General features: G+C 33.6%; 1 protein-coding gene across 2 annotated transcripts; it reads right to left on the bottom strand.

Annotated features, from left to right (window-relative positions):
- Positions 1-2417: 2417 nt before the first annotated feature.
- On the bottom strand, positions 2418-10430 carry LOC146534239 (sphingomyelin phosphodiesterase 1-like). Of its 2 annotated transcripts, XM_085193012.1 has the most exons (10): positions 10318-10430; positions 9768-9901; positions 9394-9552; positions 5874-6032; positions 5183-5524; positions 4495-4670; positions 3969-4163; positions 3476-3646; positions 3174-3351; positions 2418-3043 (listed from the first exon to the last, which is right to left on the bottom strand). In XM_085193012.1, the coding sequence occupies exons 1-10, from the start codon at positions 10382-10384 to the stop codon at positions 2711-2713; spliced, it is 1914 nt and encodes a 637-aa protein (XP_085049138.1). In that variant the 5' UTR covers positions 10385-10430; the 3' UTR covers positions 2418-2710. The 2 variants fall into 2 exon arrangements, with proteins under 2 accessions (XP_085049138.1, XP_085049139.1); XM_085193013.1 differs by lacking the exons at positions 9768-9901; positions 10318-10430 and having other exon boundaries at positions 9390-9498.
- Positions 10431-21792: the final 11362 nt, after the last annotated feature.

Here is a 21792-nt window from a genome sequence, read left to right as displayed (position 1 = left end):
TTACATAGAATATTGAATCTATAGACGCAATTTGATAACGAATACGTACAATGTAGTCGTAAATCAACAAGTAAGGACAGTTTTACGCTCACATTTTATGGCTGCATAAATTTATTCCGCATTGTTCTATAGATTGTAGATGTTGTTAGATTCTTTGGAACTGTAATAAATAATTACATTTCTCAAATATTTTCTACATTTATATTTTTATCTAAGTGTCCTAAAGTCCACGGAAACGACAAATCAAATAAAAAGTCGCGTTTTTCCATTTAACAAGCAAAGAATCAAAAATATCGATTCGCGTTCTTAATGCGTTATTTAGATTTATAAGATTAGCCATTTTCCGCTTACCACTCAAATTTATCACAGTGGCAAAATTCAACACGTTTTTACCAGCACGAGAAAAAGGAAATAATTTATTATTTTGTTTATAGTCGGACCTTGTCCTATAATATAACTACAAATATATCTAGCTATAAGGTTGTACACCTTACAAATAAGATAATTTAAAATCCACTTCTACCTCGCACATCTACCTACCTACATACATATATATGAACATTATTCCATACAAAAACGGCAACCGGTGATGGATCACCAACGATTAGCCATTTCCCAATCCCCGCATTTGTCAAATGGATAGAAATTGAAAACGTTTAATGCTATCGTTTCAATTGCTTGTTCAATTTGTTTTAGATTGAGTAAGCTGATATTATAACGCCCTAAAGGATATTCTTTAATCATACAACTTTCTTTTTGATAATTTTGAAAGTTTCTGAGATATTTGATATTTGTTGTAAACTACCTCGGTTTAATTCATTTTGGAAAAGACTCATTTAATCATATTTATGTAGGTAATTCAAAGATATTTGAAGTTCATACAATTTTCTTCAAACTCACAACCATTGTGTTAGTATAAAAAAAATACTGTTCAACTTGGTAAATTGGTTTAATCGTGACATCTTAACAATTATAACACTTTAGGCACCATTACATTAATTGATATGTAAAATTACCCACTGAGGGCATCTCACTGAATAAAATATAAGATTCTACTGAAGGAGAAAATGTCGGTCTCTGGAGTACATAAATTTGTAATGGTCTTGTAATATCAAGATTTGTTAACACTAGAAGCGCCCCCGTCCCATTTTTGACCCAAACGCTAGGTTGATTGTATATAACTTTTTTATTTGTTAATTTATGTAGATGAAATTTTTTTACTATTACCAATTTTACACCTTTATTTAATTAAAGATATAAATAATTTTATAGCAGTCATACTTTTTGAAAAAAAATTAGATTTACCTAGAACTGCCGCTGGGTCATTTTTGTCCCGCCATTATTATTTTGTTATTTGAGGGTATAATTTGACATATTTTCATGCCTCGGGGACGAGGTGGAGGTGAAAGGGCGATGCGGGGGCGGAAAAAATTGAATAGTAGGTTTAGCAGTCAATGCCTAAGTTTTTAGGGTTCTGTAGCTTTTAAGGAAAAAAAAACCCTTATAAGATCATTTTTTTGTCCATCCGTCTGTCTGTGCCTTTATTTCAGGAATGCTTGGAGAAATCGAGTTGATATTCATATGAGTATATGAATATCAACTATATGACGATCTACAGTCCCTTAATTTCCTGAAAAAGCGCCCTTAAAAAAAGATATGACCATTTACATAGTAAAAAACGTGTATTTCGACACTATAAAGGGAATCAAATTAATAAGGTACTTTCAGTGAACTTAGAATTATGAAATTTGGCAGCTAGCATCTACATGTAGTACAAGTACAAGAAAAAATCTGAAAACTATACATTTATGTATAAATCTTAAAAAATAATAGCCTGAAAAGTGGGGTAAAATTGGTGTCAATACTAAATTTTGCCGCTAGTTCAAGTGAGGTATCAGATGAAAGGATGACTAAGCTAGGCTTGAATTTCAGAAAAAACACTCGATACCAAATGTGGACAATTGTAGGGTAGGTAGAGGGAACCTGGGAACCTAGTGCTATGCACTCCGCTGGCATTTTCCGCCAAATTCTGGAGGCATTACCACGCAATGTTCATCATCATCATCATCATCTGTGATGTATCACTGATGAAGAACATATTAATGCATTACTTGGCTTAATAATAATATTAACTAATTTCAATAACTTATAATTTTGTAAGAGCTATTCAGTTAGTTGTCACGACCTTAGAACGTATTTGAAATATTTGATTCTTTCTTTGTGTTTTGTTTTTTGGTACTTTTATGTTTGTTAAATAATAAGAATTGATTATTAAAGATGGTCTACATACTTTACGATTTATTTTAATAATATTTTTTTTGTATTATACCAACAATCAACATAATAAGTAGAATGGGACAAATTTGTCACGACGGCGGTTCTAGGGGGGTCTCAATCTTCGGCACTTCTAGTGTTAAGGATAAAACGTTTAGAGATCTTGTAGGAGGTATAACTGTTTAATTTTTTTACTATTATCTATATCAAAAAATATTAGCAAGTAGAAAGCGCATAATTATATGTTTTTTTTTTTAAATAATCAATATAATTTTTAAAACTTAAGTCTATAATATCAAGAATAATCATATTTTAACTTCACAGTGTATCCCGCACGTAGCAAGGAAGGCAGCTAGCTTGGAATGTAGTGCTATGACATTATCACCGTCATTTATGTATATAAAAAAATCTTCTACAAAATCTTATTTAATAATTTTTATTTAGAAAAGTAAAGGTCTTTTAGCGTTTCGCATCTATCTCTCTCCCATAGCACTGTGGTTACAATTTTACAAAGACCTTCCAGTTTGCAGTTCACATCGCAGTCTGGGCTAACATCACTTGCTTTGGTTAATAGTACTGTATACAAGTCCAACATAGGCTTATTGGTTGTAACCATGCTATAAGTCAAATTATTAATGGAGTTGGGTGATAAATTAGTAATTTGATATGTATCTTTCATATTATATAGTTTGTACCACCTTGGTCTCTTATTAGGTGTCAAATTTGCTTCGGTTAGATTGTAAGTATAGCAATCTATATTTTTTGGTTTCTGAAAATTTTAAAGAATAATATACTGTAAATGCATATTAGACTGCGTGTGAGTTCGATTCTAATTCGGGTTAGCAACCCTGGAGTTTTGGGCTATTATATAGATAGATACTACCTACACATATACTTACAGAAGTTTCGTCAAAAGTAACAATTTTATAATTTCTATTAGAACCCGAGCCGAAGTTAGTAATGGAACCAGCGCCCCACGCCATACTAAAAGGTTCCTCTTGTGTACCTCTCAAAAATAGTTTCATATCATCCAAATGAGTGTGTCCAGTGAATTGTGCTGTAATCGTTGATGAGAATCTAGAATTAAAAAAAAATTTGAGAGTGGCTAGAGTTTACTTTCACAAGTTATACTGTTTTCTACGTTCCCTCTTTTACATTCATGCCCCCAATCTCAATATTACCAATCAATATTTAATATTACCTGTCAATGACTCTCTTGTACTCTCTTGTCCAAGTATATAAGAGAAATGCACTGCCAGGAGGAATATGCGACAGTATATGGACCTTCTCCCCGGCAAGTTCAGCTTTATGAAGTTCTTTAATAAGCCATTCTAAATGCCTCTTAGCGTTAAGAGGATCGTGCACTAACCACCTAAATGTAGAGAAGATTTTAATTAATTCAAAATACGCCATTGAATTAAATAGAAATCACCCGAAAGTGGGGAACGGAAGTGTCTCAATTGGAACGAAGTATCTTAACACTAGGTCCCCAGGTTCTGTTTGCTATGTACAGGTTCGCAACTCACAATGTTCGCAATTTGGGCGAAAAGTGGAAAATTTCGCGTCTGGAGTGTAATTTCTTTCTACATAAGGTACATATTACGAGTATGCATGGAAAAAAGTATAAAGCTAAAGAAATAGAACGGAGTGCCCTTTCAGTTGATTCTGCATTTTGCAAAAAAAAACAAACTCACCAATTATATTTGTAAGCTACATTCTTATTAAGCGATATAACTCTTAGGCCCGGTTTTATCAACATAGAATATTGGCCATCTTTTCTCATTGTGGTAAATGCTTCGTCAGTTAAATACGGTCTCCACTGTTCAGCTAAGCTTGTATATAACCATGTGGTATTGAGACCTTCGTCTTGAACAGATGGGGGAGCAAATCTAAAACACAAATAGTTAAATAAGATTATAATTATTATATAAGTTATATAATTAAACGATAAAACAACTCAACCGTACCGTAAACTGTGGGTTCAATTTCTACTCTGAGGAAAAATAATTTTAGCTTAAAATGCAGTGTTGATTTCCGCCATATAATATATATCTATATATATATTATATGGCGGAAAATATAATATATCTCTTCAATTATTTGGAAACGGAATGTCTTTCCATTCACGTTCCCTGTCCTGTTCCCAATCTACCCGGCCATAAACGGAACACATAAACAACATCGTGAAACTAAAATAAAAATACTGTTAATTTTACATACTGGTTAGCAGGATGAGCTTCATGATTGCCAACCACAGGAACAACAAGAACATTCTTTACAAAATGCTTCATCATTGTATCAATTACTAATTTGCTTATTTTTATATTAGTTTCATACGTTGTCTCCCAAACGAAGTGATTTATATTGTCACCCATGTAGTAAACCACATCTAGATCCTAAATAAAAGAGAAGAGTGAAGTTGTAAATTAAGAAGAAAACATAGAGTGACTGATGTTTCTGTTTGCGTTACAAAGTACTAGAGGCACCCTCCGGGGGGGTCATCATATTTTTTAGGTGACGTATGTTTGATACTGTGTTTTCGAAGATCAACTGAGGTCCCAACTTCCTCGCTTACCGCTCACTTCTCATTCTTTTATTCTTTCTCTTTCTTTCGTTCTTCTTTTGTAATACCCACGTTTCGCTGCCGTATAACAGCGTCGGTACCAACACTGCGTTTTGTACAGCCAAACGTACAGATATGCTGACGTTTCGCCGTCTCAAATTGCAGCTAAGGCACCGTCAACCCTATTACCGGTAGCAATACGCTTTTCTTCATCCATCTCGTGTCTTCCATATCTACTGAACTTACTTCCCAATTAAATGTATCTAGATTAATAAATATTTTCTGTAATTAAAATAAAGAAATATTTGGATTTTCGTGTGAACATAAAGAAATCGTCTAACTTACTTTATGCGATGCAATCGTTTGAACAGCATCTTCATACGCCCAAATCGGTGTATCACATTTTATATCGCCACCCCAATAGCCAGGTTGGTTTGTATAAGATTTTGTTATTTTAAATTGGTTATTACTTTTACTTATATTCGAAAATCTTGATACGAACTGCCTTTGTCTAGATTTATAGAACACTTTACTTTTATGTATATCATTATTTAGATCGTATTTGGTGCTTGAGCTTCTACAACATGCCGGTTCGTTGCAGCTTGAAGTGCTCGACGGGTCATACAGAGGGTCTATGTGAACGTCTGATATCAAAGCAATAGTTAGGTTTAGGTTGTCATTGAGAATCTATAAAAAATATTATTACCTAATTATTTTATAGTTTGTATAATATAATATTTTGTATACCTATTATAAATGTGTTTGTTGATATTTAAAATAAGAAAAGCAAAAACTTAGGATAAAGTGAAAATTGATAAATTAAATATTAAAATTATTTTACAGACCGTCCTGACCCGGTGGCACAAAGGTATGACACTAAACGCTACGGTTATGGGTTCAATTCCTTCTCAGGGGAATAAAATATTTAATATTTTCATTTCCTTGCTTTGGTAACGCCACGACAGCCTCAAATAGACTATGGAATAGAATGATATGTATATTCCTAGGCATAAAAAAATATTGTAGTATTCCATACCTTATTTTCCTCTATAGTTTTAGGTGGTATATCGACCTTCCATTCGAACCTTTTATCTTTATGAGGACAACGATCTTTTGTATTTTTTTGCAAAATTAGTGCACAAAAATTATTTGGATGAGCTTCAGGATTTTTTTGAATAATATATTTTAGTATAGGCTAGAATAGCATAAAAATTAGGTATCTCTATCTATATACAAATTTTACTTTAATTTTACACCCGTGTGGCCAAAACGAAGTAATCAAGAGTTAAGTTACATTTTGAAGCCAGGCGTGGCATAGGGGCACAAGTATGCGTCTGTAAACGCGACAGGCTGTGGGTTCGAATGCCACTCGAAAAAATGAAATTAATATTTGCATTTCCTCGATGTAGTAAAGCGCGGAGTTGAGTTCCACTACTCAATACATAATGCCTCTAGAATATGGCAGAATGTAGGGAACCCTCTACCTTAACCCTAGAGAGATAACCATATTGCATTTTACACTAAAGATAACCATACGTCGATTCAGCGTGCGAATGTTTGAGTGAGCATATTTTGGATTATGTAAATCCTAGGTTTATGAATATGATATTATATCTTAACGTATGTAATTGTGTTGTGAATAAATAAAAAACATTAGAGTTTATTTATATTTTTATTAGAAAAAATAAAAAAAGAACAAAAGGAGGTACTTTTCCTATATCTTATAAAACAAAGTCGCTTTTCGTGTCTGTCTGAACTTTCTAACTCTTCTTCTTCTAAACCACCCAACGGATTTTTATGCGGTTTTCACCATTAGGTCGAGTATTTCTCAGGGAAGGTTTATATATAGTTTATTATATGTACATTCTTATGTAAATTAACATAAATACGATAAATGTGTCTAAAGTCCTACCCGTTGAGACACTTTCGCGCATGCGCTGCTTTAATGGTAAGTACTACATGAAAATAATGTACTGGAGTATTGTTCCTCTTAATAAGATCTACAAAAAAGTCAGCGACGGCATATTCATATCTTTTAAGAATAACGTGTAGTGATCATATTTCTGTCTAAAAATAGTAATTTCAATATATTTTTTATTGTGAGGGATATTTTTCCATAATGGTATTAATCCTTATCCTTTAAAATACTTTATTTATTTTCTACGTTAAACGAAGATAAAATTTGCTGTTTACACTATTTCGAAATTGCGAATAGTTTTAGAGAAAAACGCATTTAATTATTGACACATCACGCCGTTGACTCATCAGCTGTGCCGACTCAAGTTTTACTTATCCCTTACTCTCAGCATATAAATAAGTATATTAGTTACGTTGGCCATTTAATATAGATCAAAACTGTCTTTTACTGTTTTTTCATTTTAATAAGTACTTTAGAAGTTGTTACAATATCAAAACATCCTTGCTGCGGAACGCGCCCCGCGACGTTTTGCTTATACAAGCGCGTCATGAGCAGTCATCGGTTGTTCAGTGATAGAATGTTCGCCTGCCACGCGGGCGGCCCGGGTTCACTTCCCGGCCAATGCATTCTATTTAATTTTCCTCACAGGCAGCCACGTAGTGCTTGCTTTTCATCAGGGACAGAATACCCTCTTCAGTATTAACCACAAGCTCGAAAAAAAAACCTGCCCGCTATAGAGGCATAGCAACGAAGATTTAGATGCGTTTGCACGTATTGGATAATTGGAGTTGAATGTATTATTTCAGCGCGATATATTCGGTTTCATATTTTTTATAGTAGTTATTAGTTGGTAGGCTTTTGTTTATAATTTCTTCCGTTTAAAAATAATCATTTAAATATATTTTAATAACTACTTGAAAAGATTAGTAGCACAGATTTAAAATTACGGTATCTACTAAAAAATCTTTGCTGTGTAAAACAATTGGAAAATCCTTATTGACACTACGAAAATGGGGGTTGTAATGCAACCCATGGTTTAATTAATTTTCACATTATCTTAAGTGCAAACATACATTATATGAATAATCCAGTAGTTAAAGCGGGCGAAGCCGCAAGGGGGTCGCTAGTTACTTTATAAAACTTAAACATTTAGGAATCTCCCCGTCAGTTTTATAATTTGAGATATAAACTTTTTAAAATCATTTTTTTATAAACTATATAATATTAAAAACCTACATAAATATATATTTTTATTAATTTTTGTCTCAAAGACACTTAGGACAGGCGCTGGACTTGTGCTCTCCACAAATGGGATTTTTACAGTTGCCGCACATAGTATCTGTCATCCTTCTAATTTTTGATGGACAAAAGGCACTATTATTTCTTTTCTTTAGCTCAGTTACACCTTCGAGTTCTGTGGGAGGTGGCTTTTACATCAGGGTTTTCAATCTTCAGCTGGATTTCTGCGTTGGTCCATTTTTTTATCTCCTCCACAATGTCATCAATAATAAATGTACTGAAACATTCTAAAGGCTCATAAGGGCATTTATTCGTCCGAGTGGGACCCTTTGATGTCCGTATAATATTAGCAGATGATATTCTTCCACTTGTTCTGCCTTTAGTGGCTGTCCAACGATGATCGTTTTGCCTCGAAGAGTTTGACGCTGTGGCATGACAATCGGCATACTTGCCGAAGCACTTTCAGGAGTTTCAGGGTTATTTTCAGACACATCTTCAGTATGCAATGTGTTTACTACTGATGGACCACTCACCTCATAGTCTACAGCATCACTCTGTACTTCATTTTTTAATAAATTGTCTTCAGTTCCACTGTCCGACCCCTGAATCTCTGCATCGCTCGTTTCATGCAACAACCGACTGATTTTTGCATCGTTTAAACGATTGTGTGACTACATGATGTTTTTTTTAGTCGTGAGCTGTAACAAGTAAAAAAAATAAGTACATTTATTCTGAAAAAAGTCGCAATAACACATTTTCCTAAAAATCTAAAAACTAACACTAAAGATAACCATACGTCATTTCGACGTAAGGTAGGTAAATATTGACGAAAGTATTGCACTTACCGGAGGGATAAAGGTGTGTCCTGCAAGCTCCGACGGCCAAATGAGTTGACAGAAACGGCCAGTTTAGTGACGCGAAAAACAGACGAGTTATATCAATTTTTCAAAATCGATTACGTTCAAAATCGAGTACGTTAGGTTATCTATCTAGGGTTAAAGTACATCTGACCGCAAGTACAGTGAATTGGATGTAGAAACGTTTAACGTGATGTGATAGTCTCAATAAATCAAGAAAAAATCATTGATAAGAGTGGCAGGAATAGAGAAGAAAGAATCCTTTAGAATAATAATATAGATTTATTGAGAAATTTAGCATTGTCAAAAAATTAACCTTAACTTCACGCTGTATCCCTAGTAGGATATTCGGAGAGAACGGAGCGCCAAACGCCACGGTACGTATCTCTTTCGCCACGTCCATTGTCCCATACATGCCCTCCGAGGGGTTCTCATCCTTTTTACGTAACCTCCCTCCAGTATCTTTGACACTGTGTTATCGAGGTAGACGTAGTAGAGATGGAGTAGAGATATCAGATATATTATAAAATTATTATACTTGCATAATTTAACTTCAATTCTCCTTCACACACTCTGGACCTGCCAGTGCTAATAGTGCATAATGTAACAGCAGAACGAATCACATATTCATCTGGAACTCCTTCAGAAATAGCTAAGAAGAGCGCACCAAAAAGAGCACGACATACGTGACAGCGTATACCCTAAAATTAAAAATTAAAATTAATTTAGCTTCACGCTGTATCCCGCACACATCAGGGTTTAAATAAATATTTCATCTCCTAGAGTGGGGATCGAACCTACAATCAGTCGGTTTTACAGTCACACTCTGTGCCCCTGCGCCACGACTGGCCTCTATATCACGTTTTAGTTTATTTAATTATATAATGATATTATGATTTGAACGAATTCTAATTACTTTCTTTTTATTTTGATTTTCATTTTGAAGTTCCCAAATAGGATTGAAGTCCTGTAGTATATTTGAAATTTGTAGAAACTCGGTCACTGATAAGCTGTCAGTTATGTGCTTATGAAAAAGCATGCCCAAATCATCTGTAAAATAAATAAACATTGTTATTTTCAGTTTTGCCTTTACTCCTTAAAGCTCCGAATTCGAGCCACTACTAGTAGAGTGGGAAAACTTAAAGCCGCACTTTGACTTGTTACAAAAGCAGATAATGAAAATAATATGTTAATAATAGTTCAAAATGATAAATAGAATTTTTTTTTTTTTAGCTTCACGCTACATCCTTCAATTTACTTCGTTTCCCACATCCGGTCTATTTTCAACATATGTCTTACGCACTTTCCGCCCGCAACGCTTCGCCATATAACCAGAATAAGAAAATGAAAATATTAAACATTTCATTTCCTCAAATGGGAATCGAACTTACAACCTATCCCGTCTACAGGCCACGGCGGCCATAAAATCACAAGCTTTATAAGACAAGAAGAAAAAAATAAATTACCCAATGTTTCCGCTTTATAACAGCTGATGGTTGTTAATGTAGCAACGATTAAAAAAGTACTGTACATTTCTATTGAATGTTATAAATCAACTAAGGTATTGTTTCTTGACAACGTTGTTTATATTAAATACGTTGTCAATAATCTAATACGATATGCAAATGAAGAATTGTTTGTTTATCTGTTTTCTCTTTTTTTTGAGCGTCACGCTGTGCAGCAGGATTATTAGAAGGAGACGTAGTCTATATATATAAAAGGACTTGTCCTCACTGACTGAGGTAAGACGCACGCACAGCCGTAACCGCTGTGCGTAGAAACGTGAAATTTGGACAGATGTTTACTTTCGTAATCTGGACATCCACTAAGAAGGGATTTTGAAAAATTTTAACCCTAAAGGGGTGAGATAGGGGTTGAAAGTTTATATGGAAAACAAATTAAATTGGCACCGATTCTTATGAAGCTTGAAATTTAGATTTTTAAAAGTATTTAATTGAATACGTGTTTCATAGTTTTCTAGAATTCTCCCCCTAAGGGTGCAAATAAGGGGTTGAAAGTTTGTATAGGTTTTTTTTAATCGGCACCAATTTTTATAAAATTTGAAATTCAGACTCTTAAAATTATTTAATTGAACACATGTTTCATGGTTTTCTAGAATTCTTCCCCTAAGGATGCAAATAAGGGGTTGAAAGTTTGTATGGGAAAACTTTTAAATCCCCACAGATTTTTATTAAATTTGAAATTTAGACTCTTAAAAATATTTAATTAAATATGTGTTTCGTGGTTTTCTAGAATTCACCCCCTAAGGATGCAAATAAGGGGTTGAAAATTTGTATGGAAAAATCTTCAAATCGCCACCGATATTTTATAAAATTTATAAAATATCGGTATTTATATATAGATATTTTATAAATTTTATAAAATTTGAAATTTAGACTCTTAATAATATTTCATTGAACACATGTTTTGTGGTTTATTAGAATTCACTCCTTATTACGCAAGCGAAGCTGCGCGCGTCCGCTAGTCTTATATAGAATGAGAATAGTTGTACAACCAGAGCTAGGAAAAGAAAATATTCATTTCTCCAAGTGCAAGTGAGAATCGAGTGTCGCTATCGTATGTCGTATATGATATTTGGTACTCGTCATGCCGTCGTTTTATTAATCTCAAGAACTACTTATTATATTATTCGTTTTAGTGTAAGCGACTGTACCGAGGCCAGAACTACTAGGCACATTAGTGTGTGGTATATCACAAATGACTTACCATTAGACCTTCGTAACAGAGTGTCATAACACTAGGCTCCCTCAGCCTACCCTGCTATATAAGGCATACAGAGAGAACCTAAAAAAACTTATCTAAAAGTACTTTTTGTTAAAGAATAATGGATGATATTTTTTTATATAAATAAAAAACAACTCAGCCCACGAACAATGTTTTGTAGTCATAGAAACAATGTCGGCATTGAAATCCAAAGAATGTATATAAAACACAAATATGAAACAATAAAATCGAAATAGAATAAAATTATTCATACTTTGGCATACAAATAATATTTTTTTATCTTAATATATGTTATATTGTCTTTTATCAGTGGCTTCACTCACGTGGCTAAATGGAATTGGCTAAAAGTTATGAATATACATTCATTATACTAAATGTGCAAGTTAACAATAATATAGCCTTCATCGATAAGTAGACTATTTAATATGAAAAGTTTTTTCATTCGAAGTTCGGCGAAGGGGCAGGAGCTTACGATTGTATCGCGACGATTGTAGGTTCGATTTACGCTTGGAGTATATAGTATTTAAATGAATGGAATGTTAAATTTCAATTATTTAAACGTTTACTAAAAAAGTATCGTCATTTTCAGATCATTATACTAAAAAAATATTCCAACAATATCTCATTCGCAAATTAGGAAAACTGACATTCTTTTCTTAAAATCCCGTAGTAGTGACTGACTCATCACTTACTTTTTAGTATTAAACCAATGGACCACGAAAAACAATATTTTCAATACAAGAAATGAAATGATGTGAAAAGCATACGAGTATATTTCTAAGTACAGGACCGTTCGGACCTCTCAACGTTGTGAAAGCAATAAATCTGAGCGCAATTTCAGACAACCTTTGCGGTAATGGAAATGGGGTATTTCTATTGTCATCTTATAGGTGGAATATATGTATGTATGTCCATGTGTATATTTCTATTGACTGTAAACGCGACGGTTGTTTTTCACCTGGTGGATTGAAATATTTCTATTTCATTGCTCTAACAACAAGACCAAGTGGAGTGTCGAGTTCCTCCGATCAAGACTCTATGTCTCGATAATTTAACCTAACTTACTGGGAAACTTAACTTGGCTGGGGAACGGAAATTCTAAATGCTGGATTCCTCCCCTGCTAGATGGTCGATTAAAATTTTCGTTCATTTTTTTTGCTCTGGTTAAAATAGCACAACATTGAGTCCGACCATTTGACAATTTTTGGAATTTTGGTAGAAAATGAAGAATAGAGGATCTTGATATCTGTTTTCTCCGTTTACCATGTTACGCAGTAAATAGCACCGCTACGGTGGTGGGTTTTATACTCACTCGAGGTTATGATTAAATATATATTATTTTCATTTCCACGTATTATTTTCATGGTAGACAAAGTGCTACGTCGACTTGTTCTACACTCAACACGCAACGCACTCAATGTCTTGAATATTGGAATCAAAATATGGGGAACGAAATTTCGAGTTGCAATGTCGAGTCGAAAGTTGCAAAAAAATAAATAAGAGACAATAAATAAACTTGAACCTATAACCAGCCCTTAGCCACTACTTTTTCACTGTAATTTCAAACTATCGTTACTCTCACATCAGTGAGTCCTACAAATCCAAGTTTATCGTCCGCAAGTGATATTTCTGACAAGTGCCAACTTTGATTTGGGTTCTCGTAGAACTATTAATCTAAACCCTTGGATTTTGTCACCAGAGTATCATCATCTTTAATGATTGCTAAGTGCCTTCTGGGTACATTAGTATAATTTGTTTTCTATTTTCTAGCTTCACACTGAATCGCGTATAATATAGCAAAGTAGGAGAACTCGCGTATATAGGAAACTTATTTCTTCGCGTTGGAATCAGAACCCAGAACTTGTTCCCAGAACCCAAAACGTTTACAGTTGCACGCTCTACACTTTTTTGCAAAAAAAAATAAACAAAATTCATGCACTTTACTCGTACAACACAAAAATAAAGAAAATGCGTAAAAATTAAACAAACTAAACATTTCGAGTATCCAGTTTCGAAGGCGGAAGCTTGAAAGCCCTAACGAAATTATGAGCTTAACAGGTAATGGATATTGAAGGACGGTGCAAAATTTTCAATTAACTTGGTTTACTTGTGAAATTACCGAGATACTATTTCTAAATAGAAATGTTTTGAATAAAACAAATAATTTACCAAGATTACAATTTTTCTACGTTGTATGGGAGTCAGTGGGAACCTAGGGTTAAAACATTTGGTTCCAATTTTCCGTTTAAAATTCGAGACGACGCGTGTTGAATAACGAAATTCAACGCCGCGATCTATGACTTTCAGAGCAGGAAAGAAAAATATTTCATATATAATGATTTCCCTGAAAAGGAATCAAATCTATAACTATCACGTTTACAGTCAGAAACTGTCCCACTTCTCCGTAAAGCCCTCAAATAATATTTTAACATAATATCTTAATAATAGATGGAAAATATAGGTCAGAGACTACAAAAACACATACTAATTACAAAAACCTTTTTAAAACAAACTGCCATTTTGTTACGGTGGTTTTTTTTTAATGAACAGTAGGTAAAATTGGTTATAATTATGTAATTTAAAACATCAAAACTGAAGTCGTAATCCAAATTTCAACTCAAATGAACATTGGAAAGGGTCAAAGTGATTCTATAAGAATTTAGTTTTTTATTTTTTCAGGTACGGAACCCTAATAAAAGCCTAGATATCAGAGCCGATGGCTTCATTGACTAAAGTATGATATCCAAAAGGCAGAAATTCGGTTCCCACTACGTTATTTTTTTTATTTCCAAAGAATGTTTTAGTTCCATCAGTATGGATAACACTTTAAAATACGCCAGCTGTAAGAAATAGAAACTATGACTAAGTTTTTTTTTTCAATAAATTAAACGTAAATCGAACTTTCTGTTATTACCTCACCAATCAACCACTAAACCAATCCCACCATACTAATGGTTTATTTATTCAATTCACGTCATTTATACGTCTAGACAAATACTCTCTAATATCATTTTTGACACGTGAAATATATACAAAAATATTTTTCTGACAACGCGAAGCTTATTCCAGTGACAGTTGTTTATTTTGTTATGGTTTTTACTTGCGTTCATGTAGTGGCTTTTTGTGGTTCTTTTAAATTAAGTGGATTTTTTGAGCTTATTTGAACTGCTTTTTTGGATAATGAAAGTAATAGCTGTAAATTCTATGGTTGTAAGTTCGATTCCCACTCGGGGATATGAATTATTTTTTACTTTCTTGCTATCGTAAGAAGACTAAGCTCGGCACTGAATTTCGCATCTTAATATTTAATTTATCGCATATTGAAAGTAAAGTAAGGCGGAAACGCACGGCGTTGAGTTCCGCCATTCAACACGCAATACCTCCAGAATTCGCCTGAAAATTCAGGAACGGAAATGTCTCAATTTGAATGGAGTATCTTAACACTAGGCTACCAGGTTCCTTCTGTCTATCCTGCTAGGTGCAGGACAACTGTATCCTTCCACTTCACACTAGTGAAGCTTTTATTTATATTTTTTATATACGTTATATATAAAAAAAATGTTTCCATTATGAATATGGAGTTTTTAGGAGTGTGTTGTCACTGTGGTTTTAAGATTGTGTACCTCAAAAGATTTAAATGGAACCCTGTCTGACATTTCGACCGACACCATTCTTTTTATTTTACTGTGAAGAGATATCAAAATGAAATCGATATTCCTTCGAAAACATTTTATATCTACAGAACTTAACACCGCACATGGATTTACTAGACCAAAAATAAAACATTTCGAAGCAACGACGTAACGTTAAATTAACTTATCAAATATATACTCGTAAGTTTCCCGCTACGGGGCTACTAACAATCAACGCTCAGCCGAAACTATGCGGCGTATAACGCTGAAATTTGGCACACGTGTAGATTCTTTGGAAAGTGTAGGAGAGCACTAATAGATAATCGAAATTCCTTTAATATAGTCTACAGGAACTAAATCACAGTTTGGATACAATATAGAAAACCCTTTATATAATGTTATCCCCTCGCAATCTCATTAATATGCAAAGCCGATCGATCGATGTTGTTAAGTAATTACTTAATAATTAACTATAGATTTGTTTACAAGCTTAGTCCTTTTAAGTTTTAATTAAACATTTTGTGTTTTAGATACATTTTCTATGTACACTGTATAAATTATTTCTAATGTATAAAGGCGATCATGGCGAGGGGACGCAAAACTCGACGGTCGTGGGTTCGATTCCCACTCGACTCAATATTTAATATTTTCATCTCTTGGATCTGGTAACGACGCAAAGCGCGGCGTTGAGTTCCGCCAACTAGCACAGACATGAGGAGTATCTTAACACTAGATTCTCACATTCCCTATGCGTAGCTTCTTCAAGCGAATATCGAACCAGCAACCTTCGTATATCCAAACAATGTTTCTCAGCTTAACTATAGTCCCATAATAACTTCACTGTATAACAATATTTTAGTAGATAAGCTCACCAAGTACAATATGTAGAAGGGCTGACATCTTAAGTACGGAACGAAGGTATAATCCATCAAAGTAACGAAGCTTCGGGAACCCAAAGTACGTAGTAAGTAGGGTATTTACTTTATGCTTACTGTTCTTGCAAACTTTATAAAGTGCATTTGCATTTTGAGCTATAAAATACAGGTATAATTGTTTTTCATGTAATACAAGTCAAGAATTTGTATTATACGTGAAAATAGTGAGTTCAATTCCGTTTTTCAAAATTATTATATTTAATCTGATCTACCCCACTCAATACCAAATGTCTCAAAGTGTCTTAACACTATACTAAACACTAAAAAGTGAAAAATATTAACTTATACATTTTTTACAAGTGCCGTCAATCAGTAATCAGAGTTCTATTTAAAATGTAAACAAATCGGGAAAAACGAAAATATTATTAATATAATAATAATGCAGTAACATAAATCATCCCCCAAACAAGAATTCGAACTGATAATCAATCACGCAAATCAATTTCCACTATATTAAATATCCCACTCCCATATTCGTAGTCACTTACAAAGTGTTTGTTATACACTTCCCCTAATGTATGGGATACATATCGTATAAGTTTTAATAGCTTACCATTTGTATCATGTTGTCGGTGTTTATAGCATGAGTAACGACTTTGAATGGCTTCAAGTTTACAAGTTATCTTAGAGTCAAGCTGATCTATGTTTTATATGCAATTTTCTTTATTGTTTTACAGTAAATTGGAGGCTAAGTTTAAAGAATATAGTGTTAAGACACTCCGTTTTTATTTTTAAGCCCATTATATATCAAGGAGTCTGTTTTGTTAATTTAATCAAGCCTACATATATAAACCGTGAGGAAAACAAAGGATTTAGTCTGTTTTCTTTATTTGTTTTACTGATAATAATAAGTATGTAAATCTATTAATTTGCTATGGTAACACAGTAGATTATGAAAGCTTAAGTAATTTTAAGTGTATAAGAGGCTATATTGGATTAATTTACCATTAGATTGTGATTAATTTACCATATTGAACTTGAGCAGTGGAGACGAGTGCTAGTGCATTGTAAAGGGGTCCCCGAAGCCTTCACTCGGCTCGCAAGTTCCAGGTACTGCCCTGAGCTCAAGAGTGTTTATGTTTGTTAATTAACGAAATTTATTCATCAAATTCTGGAGACATTGTGTGTTGAGTGGTGGACCTCAACACCGCGCTTTACCTCGACAGAATAAGAAGACAGAAAAGTGAAGAAATGAAAATATAAATTTAAATAAATATATCAATTCTTCAAGTGGGGATCGAACCCATAATCAGTTGCGCTTACAGTTACATACTAGTGCCACTGAGCCTGTAAATCATATAAGTACAAAAACTTCGACATTCTAAAAATCTTCTTTATTTTACTACAAGAAAAGTATTTTATCTTTATAAGATAAGTTTAGGATGAACTCGTTCGGTGTTTGTAATTACTCCACTAAACTTAATTGACTGTAACTAAATTACTACTTTTAAAAGCTTATTTAAAGTTTTAATTTGTTAACTTATTTGATTTTTATGTATATTCATGTTATTTTTTTAAGTTTTATTTACATTATAGTTTGTTTTTATTTTAATGTATGCATTTAAATAATAGTTTTGAATGCATTTATACGGAGAAGTTTGTATCAATCAAGACACCTTATTTTTAATTATCCGCCAGATTTGAGTATAATGCGGATCAAGTGGCGGAGCTTAACACCGCAATCTGTTTTAGAAAAAAATACTCCCTGAAATTTCCAATCAGATGCTATCGTACCGATATCTTTTGAATTACTCTAAGTGTTTTGTTTTGATAAAAGAAAGGTCAAAAAGGGACTAAATCTAATAGAGACCTAAGTATCCAAAATGTTCTTAAAGGTTGCCTTTTGAACGTCAGTTGACTGTAAAATCTAATTCAGATTTGAATTACATTTTACTTTTCTTTGGTACCAAATAGTTTTGAACGTCTAGACGCGAGTGATTGATGGAATTTGCTATGATACTGCGTTTTGAAATATTTTGAGATGAAATCTTTATTTCTTATTGAGTCTGGAAAATGTGGTAAATCTTACATTACTCAAGGCCAGTCGTGGCCTGGCGTGGGGGCGCAAGTGAAAACTACAGCGTGAAGCGTGAAAAAATTAAATCTTTTGGAAGTAAAAATTAAAAAAATCAGAATTTCAAAAGACTCGAACTGATATTAATAAATATCAAATTTAAAAAATATAGCTTAAATAAAGAAGAAAAAAAACTCCACTTTATCAACATCTATTAGTTTAATAGAAAATACAATTAAGGAAATTAATGTAAAGAATAATGGGGCCATTATTGGGCGTAACTAAAGAAATGTGAGAACTTCTCGCAGCTAATGATAATAGATCACTTACGAAGTATATTGTTCTGATAATACTAGTTTTTACATCTGACTTGTATGGCTATATTATTTTTATCAGCTTCATTCTGTACGAACTAAAAAGTGAAAAATAATTTGACAAAGATTTTATAATTTTGAAGTCATGTCACTACTGGCATCAATTTTAAAAGTTTTTGCTTGTAACGATTACAGTATAATCAATTTTTTACCAAAAAAAAACAAACTTTCTCAATTTTGACCGGATTCCATAATTGGAACCTGACCTGACCAAACTTTCACCAAATTATCCTTGATCCTTGTGTATCCTTTCAAATAAAAAAGGATCATCAAAATCGGTTGACGCGACATTGAGTTATTCGTCTATTTGTCGCGCACATACCTAATGCAAATTTAAGATTTATGTGATTTTCTCATAGATACTATTGTCAGATATGGACCAAAAAAAAATGGGACCATTCGGGAAGCTTCACCTTTCAAATAAAAAAAAAATATCAAAATCAGTTCACCCAGTCAAAAGTTATAAGGTAACAAATATAAAAAAAAATACAGTCGAATTGATAACCTCCTTTTCTTACAGAAGTCGGTTAAAAAAAATGTTAATCCTGTTGTAATCCATGTCTCATCATAATCAATGTAAATCCATGTTTCTTCGACTTACTTTACTGTCCGTCAGTCCGCCATCAAAACAATTTGCCTGGAGATTGCGTGGTGGTATCAAGGTAAAATTAATATAAATATTCAAGTCTACGGTCCCTTGGAGCACGAAAAAAAAAAGCTTCCAAGTCAACGCAATGCTAATAAGTTTATGCAACTAACTACTAACAAATTATATGAGAAACATAAAAATATTCTACACACTAATATATTTTATCGGCCGCGCGTAGTAGCGCAGCAACACATCATCTGAGTATATGCGCGACGAGTAAGCATTCGATTCCCACTCAGGGTAAAGAAAAATAAAACATTTCATCGCTTTAGTAACAAGACAAAGGAAGTACTGAGTTGCACTAGTCAACACGCAGTATCTCGAAATTGGGTAGAGCGTGGTTAACACTAAGCTGCCTCTGCCTATCCTGCAATATATAGGAGAAAGCATAAATAAATAAAAAAACTAATTATAATTAACCAACCCACTGTACTATTAGTGTTACTCTCTCTTAAAGCCAATATAGTGCATAATTTCTCCTTCCCTAAATCATTTCTCCATAACGTCAGAAGACTACTCCAATTAACGAGAACCATCGATCAAATATAATCGATACGTCTTACACATTACTGTTTCATACAAATGACTTATTTTGATAATATCAATATCAATAGTATTTGAGGAAGTGTCTTAATTTGCTTTTGTTTATGTTACTTTTATAAGAAGTGAAATATGATAGTTCTGGGTTCGATTTCTACTCAGGGGATCGAATTTTTTTAATTTCCTCGATCCGGTGACAAGAATTGGCGGTGTTCAGTTTCACCACTGAACACGTAATGAACGTCGATCGGTACTTGCGGCAATGGCGTAACTTAACCCTAGGTTCCCTCTATCTACCCTGCTATATGACAACGCAGAGAGAATCTAAAATATATTACTATTGAAATTTTACATAATATAAAATATTACAAAATATGAAATGCCTTGTTTTCTATCTTATATCTCAACAAGCCGCAACTTAGGCGCAATTTCGTCGTCAAACGAGGCGACTTAAATTAAGACGTATATGTAAATTTGGTACGTGAGCGGGTCTTTAGTGACAAATACTCGTGTCACGGATGAAATATTCCTTTATATCTTGATGATATACAATATAGCTGGTTAGCTATAGACTGTATTTGCTTATTATATTAACATATCGTCATTGAGGCCAGTTGCATAGTCAGGCAGCTATTGGCGCGATGGTAGGGGGTTCGATCTCATTTCCCCGCTCTAGTATGACAAAACCTGGCGTTGAGTTCCGTCAATCAAGTACCTGGTATATTTGTAGTGAGGGAAACTCAGAGTGAAGCTCTTTGAGACCCACTAATGAAACACCTAGTCTAGTGAAGTTAAAAAAAGAAGAACTAACGTTATTTAACTGGACTAAAATTTACTTAAAAATAAATGTAAAATTTCATAAAATTAACTGCCATACAGTCATATGAAACGGCAGCTTTACCGCTGAAACAGCAACTCCCAGGTTGACACCTGACGCGATAGAACCACAAAATAACCTGCCAAGCATATTTACCGCTAACTACTATATGAAAATAATTTCCGGTTAAAAGTTAAACTTGAGAGATTTATTTGACGCAGAGGTGCTGTGTGGGACTGTAAACACGAGGGTTGTAAGTTCGATTCCCACTCGACGACTTTAAATATTTAATACTTTCATATCTTCGCTCTGGTGTCAAGGCAAGCGCGGCGTTGAGTCCCGCCAATCAACACGCAGTACCCCAGAATTTGTCGAAAAATGGAGATCGGAGTGTGTTAACACTAAATTCTCTCTGAACCAAGACCATTTGAGAACTTCGTGGTGCCGGGGCGCAGTGTGTGACTATAACTGCGTGGTTTGTGGATTCCATTCTCACTAGAAGGAATTAGTAATTTTCATTTCCTCTTCTGTTAAGAAAATAAAGCATGGCGTTAAGTTCCACACTTAACACTACGCTTATCCTGCTTATCCTTCTATTAAAAAAAATATTTCAATATAAACAAAGTACGAACACATGTATGTAAATATCTTTCAATTAATTATAACAGCTATTCTGAGCACGGGCGCGGTATGCAGGAATGTTGAATGCAGTACTAACATCCGTACTATTGCGAATGGAGGTCTGCTTGAATTATAGTTTGGGAATATCTATTTGTATGGATTATACTCAGAAATTACAGTGAAATATTTTATATATTCATTAACATATATATTTTATATGTAATTTTAGTAACGAGGAAAAGTGCGGCGTTGAGTTACACCACTTAATACGCACGAGAATTTGGTGAAAAATGGAAACGAAAGTATTTAACTAGCTTCCTAGGTTCTTTTCGCCTACTCTGCTAGATATATGCAGGATACTGCGGTGGGGTGTTATGACACCGTTCCAATTAAAACAATTAATTGTACCAGATCGTGAAAATGAAAATATTAAATATTTAATTTCCCCTTTGGCCTCGATATAGTCATGCTAAAAGACTTAAATATTAATATATTATATTTTCCTCCCCATAAACATACTTATTTATAAATATTTCACAAAGCAATTTTCAACGCAAATGGTTGAACAATTCTTAATTTTCACCTCTTATCGTAATTGCGATCTCAAGGAAATA

Source organism: Heliconius melpomene, chromosome 11, assembly GCF_056956725.1.
Source record: "Heliconius melpomene rosina isolate 202511_hmr_F chromosome 11, ASM5695672v1, whole genome shotgun sequence".
NCBI classification, from domain to species: domain Eukaryota; kingdom Metazoa; phylum Arthropoda; class Insecta; order Lepidoptera; family Nymphalidae; genus Heliconius; species Heliconius melpomene.
Note: the sequence above shows the minus strand (reverse complement) of the source record. Positions and strands in the feature narration are given on the sequence as shown.